General features: G+C 46.5%; 1 protein-coding gene across 1 annotated transcript; it reads right to left on the bottom strand.

The window, feature by feature from the left end:
• Positions 1-4424: 4424 nt before the first annotated feature.
• LOC122643585 lies at positions 4425-8693 on the bottom strand. The gene is made up of 2 exons (XM_043837199.1): positions 7825-8693; positions 4425-4752 (listed from the first exon to the last, which is right to left on the bottom strand). Exons 1-2 carry the CDS (start codon positions 8691-8693, stop codon positions 4425-4427), a joined length of 1197 nt encoding a protein of 398 aa, XP_043693134.1.
• Positions 8694-11733: the final 3040 nt, after the last annotated feature.

Here is an 11733-nt window from a genome sequence, read left to right as displayed (position 1 = left end):
AATATTAATAAAAGATTCTTTTATTGCTTACTTGTGCTCTTTTCTCTGTTTCTGTCAGTCACGATCTTGCTGTGTTATTCCTTTTGTTAGCTAGCACTTTCTGTTGCCTGTATGAGCCATACTCTAGTACTAATTTTGGTTGCTACTTTTTGACGCTAGCGTAGCGAACTAGGCCTTTGTGTTGCCTTTTAGAGGCTAGTCTTTCATGCTAACTCAACGAGCTAGGCCTTGGCGCTGATCAAAAAGATCAATCTTTCATGCTAACCCAAAGGGCTAGACTTTTGTGCTGACCTAGGAGATCAGACTTTCATGCTAACTCAGCGAGCTAGACTTTTGTGCTGACCAGAGAGACCAGGCTTTTTTACTAACTCAGTGAGCCAGACTTTCGTGCTGACCAGAGAGATCAGACTTTCATGCTAACTCAGCGAGCTAGACTTTCGTGCTGACCAGAGAGACCAGGCTTTTATGCTAACTCAGTGAGCTAGACTTTCGTGCTGACCAGAGAGACCAGGCTTTTATGTTAACTCAGTGAGCTAGACTTTCCTTGATACTTGCACAAAAATTGGACGTAAACTGAGATTTCATTAATCATAGGCAATTGTTTACAACGACCTCTTACTGGTAAAAAATTTTCAAATTTTTTGAATTCCAGGGTCGTGGTATCTTGTTGCCCCCCGAGGTCTTCAAGTGATAAGTCCCTGGCCTGATCTGCTTGGAGACCACATATGGACCTTCCCAGTTTGCATCCAGCTTGCCTTGCCGCTGTGGTTGGGAGGCGCTTACTTTTCGCAAAACCAAGTCTCCAGCTCTGAACGTCCTCTCCTTGACTTTAGAGTTATAGTAGCAAGCCGTTCTCTGCTGGTAAGCTACGTTTCTCATTAATGCGTCTTCCTTGACTTCATCAAGGAAGTCCATATTGGCCCTCAACCCGTCCTGGTACGTTCTTTCGTTGAAGTTTAAACTCCTGAGTGGGCCCGCTACCAGCTCGACTGGCGCTAGGGCCTCAGTCCCATAAACTAACCAGAACGAACTCTCCCCTGTGGGCGTTCGAACTATGGTTTTTTATGACCATAAGACACTGGGTAGTTCATCGACCCATTTCGCCTTTGCCTCAGTTAACCTTCTTTTAACTCCCGCCAGTAGGGTGCGGTTGGTTACTTCTGCCCGTCCATTTGCTTGCGGATAAGTAACTAAGGTCGTTAGGAGTTCGATGTCGTATTGGGCACAGAACGCCCTGAATTACGGGTTATTGAATTACATCCCATTATCTGTCACCAGTATCTTTGGTAGCCCGAACCGATAGATAACCCTATCTCAAAAGAATTTCTCCATTTGCTGCCGTGTGATCTTTGCTATCGGCATAGCCTCTACCCACTTGGTGAAATAATCAACCGCAACGACCAAATATTTCCTCCCCCCTGAAGTTGGGGTGAAGTTTCCTAGGATATCCATTCCCCACATGGCGAAGGGGATAGGACTGAGGATGGAAGCTAGCTATGCAGCGGGCTGGCGCGGAATTGCTGCAAACTTTTGACATTGTTCGCACCTCCTTACATACTGAATTGCTTCTTTTTGCATGTTGGGCCAGTAAAACCTGACTCTCAGCACTTTATAGGCTAGATGGCGTCCCCCCATGTGACTGCCACATATGCCTTGGTGGACTTCTGTTAGGGCTTTCAGAGCATATGTCGGGGTCAGACATTTTAGCAACGGGCCGGGGACCGATCTTTTATATAGTACGCCCTCTATCAGCTTGTATCGAGCTGCTCGACCTCAAACTTTTCATGCTTTGACCATGTCTCTTGGTAGGACGTCGTCTCTTAAGTACGTGACGATTGGGTCCATCCAACTAGGCTCGATCTCAACCTGCGCGACCTCAAGAACTTAGTGGGAGGGTTCATAAAGCTGCTCATCGTATACTGAGCTATCAAGCCTGGCTACCTCTTCTGTTGACAGGCGCGAGATAGCAACTGCCTTCTCATTCTTGCCTCGTGGCACCTTGCTTATCCTGAACGCTTCGAACGAGCCTAACAACTTTTTGGCTTCTCTTAGGTATGCTTCCATCCGATTGTCCTTGGCTTCATTATCCCCATTGACCTGATTCACGATCAGTTGTGAGTCAGCTCGCACGGCCAACCTCTGGACCTGTATGGCCCTGGCAGTCCTTAGTCCTGCGATTAGCGCTTTGTACTCGGCCTCATTGTTTGAGGCTAAGAAGTTCAGCCGTAGCGCGAACTGCACTCTAAAGCCCTCAGGGCTTGTTAAGATAAAGCCAGCCCCCCTGACCTCCGAATTACTCGACCCATCCACGAACATAGTCCAAGATGGTTCTGGGCTAGTCTCTACTTCTATAGGGCTTTAGCTCATTCTCGCTTTGTGTGCATTCAACCACGAAATTCGCCAGGGCTTACCCCTTATAGCCGTTCTTAGCCGATACTCGATCTGATACTCGCTTAGCTCTACTACCCATGCGGTTAACCTTTCGGATACGTCGGGCTTGTGAAGAACTTTCTTCAGGGGCAGGTCAGTCATAACCGCTATAGGGTAGGCCTGGAAGTATGGCCTTAGCTTTCGCGCTGCCTTTACTAGTGTGAACGCGAGCTTCTCGATCTTAGGGTAGCAAGTTTCTACGACTAGCAGGATGTGGCTGACATAATACACGGCTTTCTAAATCCCGTCTTCCTCTCTCACAAGAGTTACGATTACTGCTACTGGTGATGTTGCCAAGTATAGTAGTAGCTCCTTTTCTAGCACTGGGCCCCTCAGTAGGGGCGGATTGGCGAGATATGCTTTCAGGTCTTCGAAAGCTCTTTGGCATTCTTCCGTCCACGTGAACCCTTTGACATCTTTCAAATTCTTTAAAGTTTTGAAGAAGGGCAAGCATTTGTCCCCCGAACAGGACACAAAGCGCGCCAGTGCCGCGATCCTTCCATTCAGTCTTTGCACCTCTCAAACTGTCCTAGGCGGGCTCATCTCCTGTATAGCCTTAATTTTTGCAGGGTTGGCCTCGATCCCTCTCTGCAACACCATGTAACCCAGGAACTTGCCCGAGCTGACTCCGAAGGTGCAATTAGCTGAGTTCAGTTTCATTTGGTGGGCCCTCAGTACCTGAAATGCTTCGTCCAGGTCTGTCAGGTGATGTTGGGCTCTTATGCTCTTTACCAGCATGTCGTCCACGTAAACCTCCATGTTTCTGCCTATCTGGGCTTTAAACAACTTGTTTACCATTCGTTGGTAGGTCACCCCTACGTTCTTTAGCCCAAATGGCATCACTAGGTAGCAGAAGTTTTCCTGGTTGGATCAAAATACCGTGAAAGCTTCGTCTCCCTCTTTCATCATGATCTGGTTGTACCCAGAGTAAGCATCCATGAAGCTCAGCCTCTCATGCCCCGCCGTCGCGTCTATCAGGAGGTCAATCCTTCGCAATGGGTACTCGTCTTTTGGACATGCCTTGTTGAGGTCAATGTAGTCCACACACATCCTCCACCTTTCGTTCGGTTTGGGGACCATCACCACGTTTGCAAGCCATGTGGGGAATTTTTCCTCTTTGATGAAGCCATACGTCTTCAGTTTCTCAATTTCTTCTTTCATCGCGGCCTGTCGCTCTGGGGCGAACGTCCTCCTCTTCTGTTGTACTGGCTTTCTAGTTGAATCCACATGCAAGGCGTATTCTGCAATATGGCACAGTATGCCTGGCATGTCAGCTGCCGATCAAGCGAACACATCCTCATTCTTTTGGAGGAACATGGTGAGTTCCTTTGCTTCCTCGATTTTCAGCAGGGATCCTATTTTTATTGTCCTGGTAGGATCTTGCTCATCGAGTGGGACCTCCACAAGCTCTTCAACTAGCTCGCCCCTCTGGTAGGGTTTATCCCCTTTGCGTGATTATTCGCGACCTCTACCTGGTAGGCCATTCCCCTACAATTGCCCTTGATCCCTTTCAAGAATGCTACATGGCACTCGCGGGCTTTCTTCTGCTCCGTTTGGTACTCCCCTATGCCATTGTGGGTGGAGAACTTAACCTTCAAATGCTTGGTGGAGACGACTGCTCCTAGCTTGTTTAGGCTAGGTTTGCCTAGTATGACGTTATAGGCGGTCGCCACTCAAACAACCATGAAGTTAACCTTTACAGTCTTCTAACAAGGAGCAGTTCCTACTGTCATCAAGAGCTCCACTGATCCCTCAATTGGGGCTGGTGCACCGGAGAACCCGTACAAAGGTTCTATCTCGGGCTTCAACGTGCCCGGCTCGAACCCGAACTGCAAGTACGCATCGTAGGATAGCATATCCACGGATGCTCCAATATCCACCAAAATCCTATGGGCTGGTCGGTTGGCTATAACTGCCTGAACCACGACAACATCGTCATGTGGCCAGCTCAGCCCCTCCATGTCTTTGTCCGAGAATGTGATCACGGGCTTGGTTCATGCTTTCTTTTCGGGGACCTCAGCTACCACCACGAATCGCGCTTTTGCCTTAGCCTTGCGTGCCAACTCTTGACCCGGTCCTCCCAGTATGGTGAGGATAGCAGGGGCCATGGACATGTTGCCCTCGTCCTGGTTTCTACGGACCTCCCTGTGATCGTCACGCCGGTCATCCTGACGACCTCGATCATCTCTTCTACGAGCTCTATTGTCTCCTCTGCGATCGTTTCTTACAGCTTCACGACCTCTAGAGTTCTCTTTCATATCTCCTTTGACATAATGCTTCAGGTGGCCCTTCTGGATCACGTCCTCTATTTCTGTCACTCCTCTATCCCGATGTATTATATATTGCCACATAGGGGTATAACTGGGATAATCTCACATCATCCCAACACCTACCAGGATCGCGGATGCAGTGTCCCAAGTCACAATCCACCTTGTCATCACTTCTTGATAACAATAAGGAATGTACAAAGGAATAAACCGTTCCAATTACAGAGTTAGTAGAAGCAAAATTAAATTAAATCATGCAAAATTATAGAGCATCGGTTCTCTAATAATATCACATATTATATTTCTACATAAGTAACCAATCATTACTCTCCCTATAAATAATATACAGTTTATACATGGAAGTGGAAAAGAATACAGAAATTAAATAAATAAACAATTGCCCCAAGGGCACAAATCCTTGGGTGTACATCTACATCCAAGCCATGTCATCAACTTCACTTGATTCGCATCCAACGGTGCTCGTCAAGAGGCTATCTGCATATAAACTAAAAATTGGTTGTACAACGGGGTTAGCTACACTTAGCTAGTGAAGGAGCAAAGGGGAATGCGCACACATCACATAATCAATATCAAACAGAATGATGCATGCTAATGTTAGATTCATTTTTCACCTAACACACAATTCTATCAGTCAAGTATATGCTACTGTGATAGCTCGGGAGACATTGAGGGTCACTTATCCTATCGCCCCAATGAATCCTCAACTATCACCTGAGGACCTGCGCCGATAGAAGCCATCATGACCACCCAGTGGCAAACCCCGATAGCCATCACTACCCCTGCCCTGGCCTCTCCCACCTCCATAGACCGCAGGTGCTCAGACTATCCAACACATAAACCCCTGTTGGCAAGGGTCGTAGCATAAGGGAACAAGCATCCTAGCCACAAATATACTATATGCAGGTCCTATTATCCCGAGAGGTATTCTGGGGGCATTAACGTCCCATTCCATCTAGTCCCCGGGTACTAGTACAGCACGGCACATACAGTTCAGGATGCAATACAACAGTTTTCATAATTTAAATAAATTGGGACTCCGGTATCGGCACACCTGGCACCGCAGTCCGATACAATGGTGAGCATTATACTATCACATTCTCAATAATTCATAATTGAATAAAATGCAATGTGCACCATGCTTATAAATATACATAGCATGCTTAATAATAACAATTATATAATATTCAAACCCAACAAAGTCACCCAGAACCCACTCACTAGGCATAGGTGTCACCGGGCGTGATTGGCATGTATCTCCCCGGGCATCGGGTGTCATCCCACGTGATTCAAATGAATCTCACTAGTGCATCGACCTATCATACAAAAGAAAGCAATAAAATGGGTATAGAAGGGTCCCATGCTAGGCCCCAAATGGTTAAAACCAAGTTTCAACCAAGACAGCAGAGCGAACTCACGGGCGGAGGAAAATAGGGTGACTCCTCCCCTGACTCCGTTTAGGCCAAGAGGTAAAGGCAGGGCGAGTGGATCCACAAGTGAAACTTCTTACTTGAGTCTGGTGGTTGATACATTCGACACCTAAGGCACACTTAAAAGGGAGCAGATCCACGAGCGGATGTGCATCTTGGGTCCGCCCCTACATCCGTCCGATTTCCTAAGATAGACCCGAGAGCGACAGGTCCCGGGTGGAGGCAAACAGAGTGAATCCATGCTATCGTTCACTCAGGCCAGAACATAGGATTTACACTGGGCGGACTGACAGGCGGTACCACGATATGTGGATCCGGTCATTTGTCCATCGACAGTCTCTTTCGAGATTTGCAAGAGTTTCAGCTCCAGCTTGGAGCTTGGAGCACCTTAGCATCTCAGGAATAGGGGAGGGGTGTCTAAGCATTCCTAGGGTCACTAGATCCTAGGCTTGAGCTCATGGATCCAAGATCCACAAGGTTAGGTCTCAATTCAGTCCACAAAGATGGGTTTCAAGGTTTAAAACCCAGGTTCTCCAACAATGGCTGTCATTGCAGCACCCAGGGGATTAAACCAGACCTAGGTCAGCTCCATTAGAGCTCCATCTAAGGATCGAACTCCACCTTGAGTCCCAAATGGAACCCTAGGTCAGTCCCAGCTCAGGAAACATCAAAACAAAGGGGAACAATAGGGAAGAACCAGGTTCGAGGAGCTTACCTCAGTGAGATCCTCCGATGGGGAGGTGAGATCCAGGGCTAGGTGAGCCCCCTTTCTCTTCTCCCTTCCTTTCCATCTCTTCTCCTTCACCTTCTTCTTCCTTCTAGGTCCGATCAGCAAGAGGAGGAGATGTGGGGCAGCCAGCCATTTTGGCATAGCTCCCATCTTCTTCCCTTCCCCTCTCATTCCTCTTCCACTCCTACTTCTTCCCTCTTTCTTCCTCCTTCTTCTCCTTCTCTTGTCTCTTCTCCTCCACGGTTTTGGGGAGGGGAAGAAATGAGAGAAATCAAAGGGGGTTCTCTTAACTTAAGGGAGTAGAAGGGACCTTAGGGAGTGTTTGGTTAGGGGTCTTAGGATGGGTTTAGGTCCTTAGGACTTAAAATGGGTTTTGGGTTGGTCTTAAGCCATGTTTGGCTCAAGCCATTGGCCTTTAGGTCCACATAGCTGGTTAGGGTATGTTTGGGGTTCACCCTAAGTCCATAGGACTCCATTGTCCACTAGGGCCTATTTGGTTTTAAGTTAAGTCATTAAAACCCATTATTTACCCAACTTAGGCTTTATGGGTCCCACTTTCAAGGTCCACTCGACCAACCAAGGGTAAGGGTGGGGGTCCACATGGTCCAAGGGTTTAATTAATGTGTCCAGGACACGGGGATGTGGGTCCCATAGGAAAACTAGCCAAAAAGGCTGATGACAGCATGAGCAGATTATCGATCGGATTCACCAGTAGTGGATCCGATCATGACTCCGGTGCTACTGTCATGGCCCAAACTTCAAGGAGAATGGCGGGGCTTTGGCCCACACTTACAAAACTTCAAGGGGGTCCTTCCTATGGTATTTCCAGCCCAAAGCCATCAGGTTTGACTATGGTCATAAGGCAATACCTATTAGATAAAGGTCCAGACTGCCCCGAGTATAAGGGGATAATTGGGGTGTGGGTGTAACAATTTCTCTCTTTAATTGCCTGCAGTCCTCAATATCGTGCCCTACATCTTTATGGAACTTGCAGTATTTGTTCTTGTTTCTGTCCTCGGGATTTGAGAACATCGGCCTAGGCCATTGCAGTAGGCCCCGGTCGTAGTCCTCCATCAGGATCTTGGTCTTGGTGGTATTGAGTGGGGTGTAATCAGGACTTTGGTCTCTATCAAACCTCGCTCTCTTAGTGCCCTTCTTCTCATCTTTCTCGCTTGCCCTCCTTTTCTTAGGGGCCTTGCCATCCACTGCCTTTCTTGCCTTCATGATATCAAACATGTTGGCATATTGGTAGCAGCGATCCAGTAGCTGCAGCATGGTCGTCATTGGGTCCAGTGCGAGCGACTTCACCAGGTCGTGGTTGGTGACCCCATTATGCAGGGCGTTGAAGGCCATAGCATCGTCTAGGTCCTTAATCTCTAGGCTCTCCGCGTTGAAGCGGGTGATATAATCTCTGATGGACTCATCAGAACGTTGCTTGACGGCTAAAAGATTGGTTGCGGTCTTCTTTTTCTTCACGCTACTCTGGAAGCGACTTACAAAGGCCTTGGCCAACTCGGTGAAGCTTTGGATGGAGTTGGGCTTCAGTTTCGCGAACCATAGTGCCGCGGGCCCCTTGAGAGAGGTGGGGAAAGAGTGACACGACACCACATCGGACCCGCCATAGACCGTCATCATGGAGTTGAAGTAACTGATATGGTCATTGGGATCGACTTTCCCATCATAAGCCTCGAACGTAGGGGGCTTAAAGCCCTTAAGAAGCTCGTCCCTCATGAGCTCAACCGTAAAAGGATGTTGGCCTAGTCTGAAACTTTCCTCTGGGGTGGTTCCCTTCTCCAGGGCCGCGATCTTCATGTTCATCTCTCTAAGCTTACGATCAAGCTTGCTTTCCACAATCTGATTGTTGACGGCGTCAATATGCGTACGGTGGGCGTTCAACTCGTCCTTGAGATCTTGTCAGGGCGACCTCCTCTAGGTCACTCGATCGGTGTTTGCGTCTGAGGCTTTGTAACGGGTTTTCTCAGTTCTGCCAGTTCTTCGGCCAGTGGATACTGATAGCTCCTTAATACATGAGGACCTGTTCCTAGTAGGCAGGTTCCCCGTGCGCACAGCTCTTGGAGGGGGTAGCTCCCGCCTGGATGGGTGCGATGACCCTGCCCTACTCCTTGTCACTCGTACGTCATCTCTCGTGAGCCTCTGGTTTTCTTAGGTAGTCCTGGGGAGTACGGGAGGCAGGATCGGTGCTGGAGGTGGCACCGATGTTGGTGGCAAGCTTGCGACTGCAGCCGCCACCATAGTAGCTACCCTCAACGCCTGCATTTCACGAACTACGTCCCTAAGGACCCCATTCTGATCGAGGACTTGTTGCTGCAGGTCCTGGATTTGGTCGACATTGGTAGGCGAGCTAGGATCAGTCTCTGGGACAAATCCCTGAGGCAGCTGTGGCGGGGGAGGCAATGCCCTGGTACCACGACTGGACTGGCCCTGATCCTGTGTCGCAGTTTGGCCAGTCTCTAATGCTGCTAAGGGTTGGGTTCCTGCTGCTTCTGTTGCTACCAATAGCTAGGGGTCGTAGGATGCAGTCTTCGTTCGCCGTTGTTGGGTTTGTTTCCCTACATTCCCACCACCACGAGTGCTCTTCGTTGTCCGGAGTGTTACCGAGTTTTCCACGACCGAGGGAATTCCGGTGTTGGAAGGAATGACATTATGTTCTCCTGTCATGATTCTGGCTGTTTTTCCGATAGAGATTTTGGGCCTTGAGAATGAACGTTCCCACAGACGGCGCCAAACTGTTGCGTCAAAGATCCGGCTGAAGCGAACTCTGCCTACAAAACAAGGATTAGTAGAGAGTACCGGGCGGCACCGGTGATCTCACTCCGATGCTTAAGTTAGATCTCTGAGCAATAGTCAAATTAATCAAAATTCAGATGGTTTGGATGTGTGTTACCTCCCTTCTTAAGGTGGCCAAAGAATAGAGTCGTGCCCGAATAGGTAAGTTGGAATCTCGGAGTGGAGTGAGACCGATATAGAGTGAAGTGTGGGGATAATGTTTATCCATTACTTCCCATGCGCCGGATTAAGCATGACGTGGGCGAAAGTCTCGGACCTTGTTGGTCCCTGATAGACTTAGTGTCATTTACGCAAGCAGTGAAGGTCGTTCCTTCAGTGTTCGCTGCCATATGGTTAGACAACAAGCCCGTAACTTTGTCTAGGATTCTCATCCAGTGCAGATCGTTCTCGTTATGCCCGGTTCTATGTCCCAACAGTTATAAACAAATTATCTTTTGATTATAGGGAATTTTTCACGTACCCGTAATTATAAAAACACCCGTCAATTTTAGGAAATTTCACGTGTCTCTACTTTTATAAAAATTTAACACATACCTGATGAGCACATTTATGTGTGAAATTTTAGGGTATAAATTATATATTTTACCACATTGGACAGAGTTACTCGGTGCTTTCTTGTGCTTTTCAGGGTTTAGGTGAATTCTTATGAAAATGAAGGAGATGATGCTAAGGAGATGTTTTTAAGCTTTTTAGAAGTGTAAATGGATGCATAGCCCATCGAGTCAGCTTCGCAATGGTTCAAACGGCACTTAATTCCGAGTTGAAACAAAGAAGTTATGGCCGTTTCCGTAACGATGCATGAAAATGGTCTGCATGGGTTTATTTATAATCGGATGGGGACAAAGTGAAGCGGAAGTTCGGATTTTAGGGGCCTTAATGCAATTATCAGAAGTTACTTTACTGTACCCGAAAGATTCCATTTGGAAGGCTCTGGACAGTCCAACTTCAACTTGAGATATCTTGGGCTCCCCAACTCCGAATTGGATGAAATTTGGGTCTATTTTGTGTGATTTTTTGCAAGGAACACAATGGTGAAACTTATATAAGCACCCCATGATCCAAGTTTTCTGAAGGACAGAATAGGTATTTTATTTATTCTTGAAGGAATCCTAGTCATCACCCTTACTCTCTCTCTCCTCCAACTTCTCAAGGGCACTTCTGGAATTCTACTTGGGATAGATATATATTTTCTCATCTATGGAAGGTTGAAAAATCAAAGATGCTTTGATTTTATTGCTTGGAGAAGATATCTACAAAGAAAAGGAAGCACTTGTCAGAATTGGAAGTTTATTTTTCTAGAAATAGAAGGTCTATGTAAACAATCTTCTCTTCTTCTTCTTTCTATTTTTTTTCTTTTTTCTTAGGATTCAAGGCATTGTAAAAGAGGAAAGAGAAAAGAATATTCTCCTTTCTTAGGGAATATTTCTCCTACACTTCCATCTTCTCTCTTCTCCTCTCTTCCACCTATAAATACCCCCTACCTCTCTTGTAAAAATTTGCTCATTCACTTAGTGAAATTTCTTCTTTTCTTCTCCTTCTAATTTGTGATTTTTGGCTTTTCTAAGTTCTAGTTTGCTTTTATAATTTTTAGTTAATGGTTATAATAGGTTTAGTTTATGCTTTAATTTCAATTTAAGTCTTCAATTGGGTTGTAATTTCTTAATTCTAGTTTAGGTTTTAAGCCTTCTAGTCTAAGTTCTTAAGTTGATGACAAAACTTGAAGATTTAGAAGAGGAGGTCATGGTAAGTTTATGCAAGTATTCAAGCTTTTCATTTACATTCATGCAAACACATCCAGGTTTTACTATCTAAACTCTCAATCTCATTCTCCATCTCCTCTATCTCTCTCTATCTTCTTCTTCTTCCCCCTCTTTTTCTTTTATTTTAATATGGTTGTGGTTTATGGATGCATTTTTATTCCCTTATTTCTTTTTATGTGGTTAGTATGTGTGGCTGCATTTTTATTCCTTTCAATTCGCTTTAGTTTGATAGGTTAGATGCTCATGTGTTAGGACACCGATTTAATCCCTTAATTTTGTTAGATGCTTAT

Source organism: Telopea speciosissima, chromosome 10 (assembly GCF_018873765.1).
Source record: "Telopea speciosissima isolate NSW1024214 ecotype Mountain lineage chromosome 10, Tspe_v1, whole genome shotgun sequence".
Lineage (NCBI taxonomy): Eukaryota > Viridiplantae > Streptophyta > Magnoliopsida > Proteales > Proteaceae > Telopea > Telopea speciosissima.
This window is presented reverse-complemented; position numbering and strand designations above follow the sequence as displayed.

What these genes read in the sequence shown, in the direction of transcription:
- LOC122643585 (XM_043837199.1), bottom strand. Translation starts at nt 8,693, where the DNA reads ATGAACATGAAGATCGCGGCCCTGGAGAAGGGAACCACCCCAGAGGAA. An exon ending in CACGATATTGAGGACTGCAG is followed by an intron (nt 4,753 to 7,824) that starts GCAATTAAAGAG and finishes ACATCGGGATAG; the next exon opens with AGGAGTGACAGAAATAGAGG.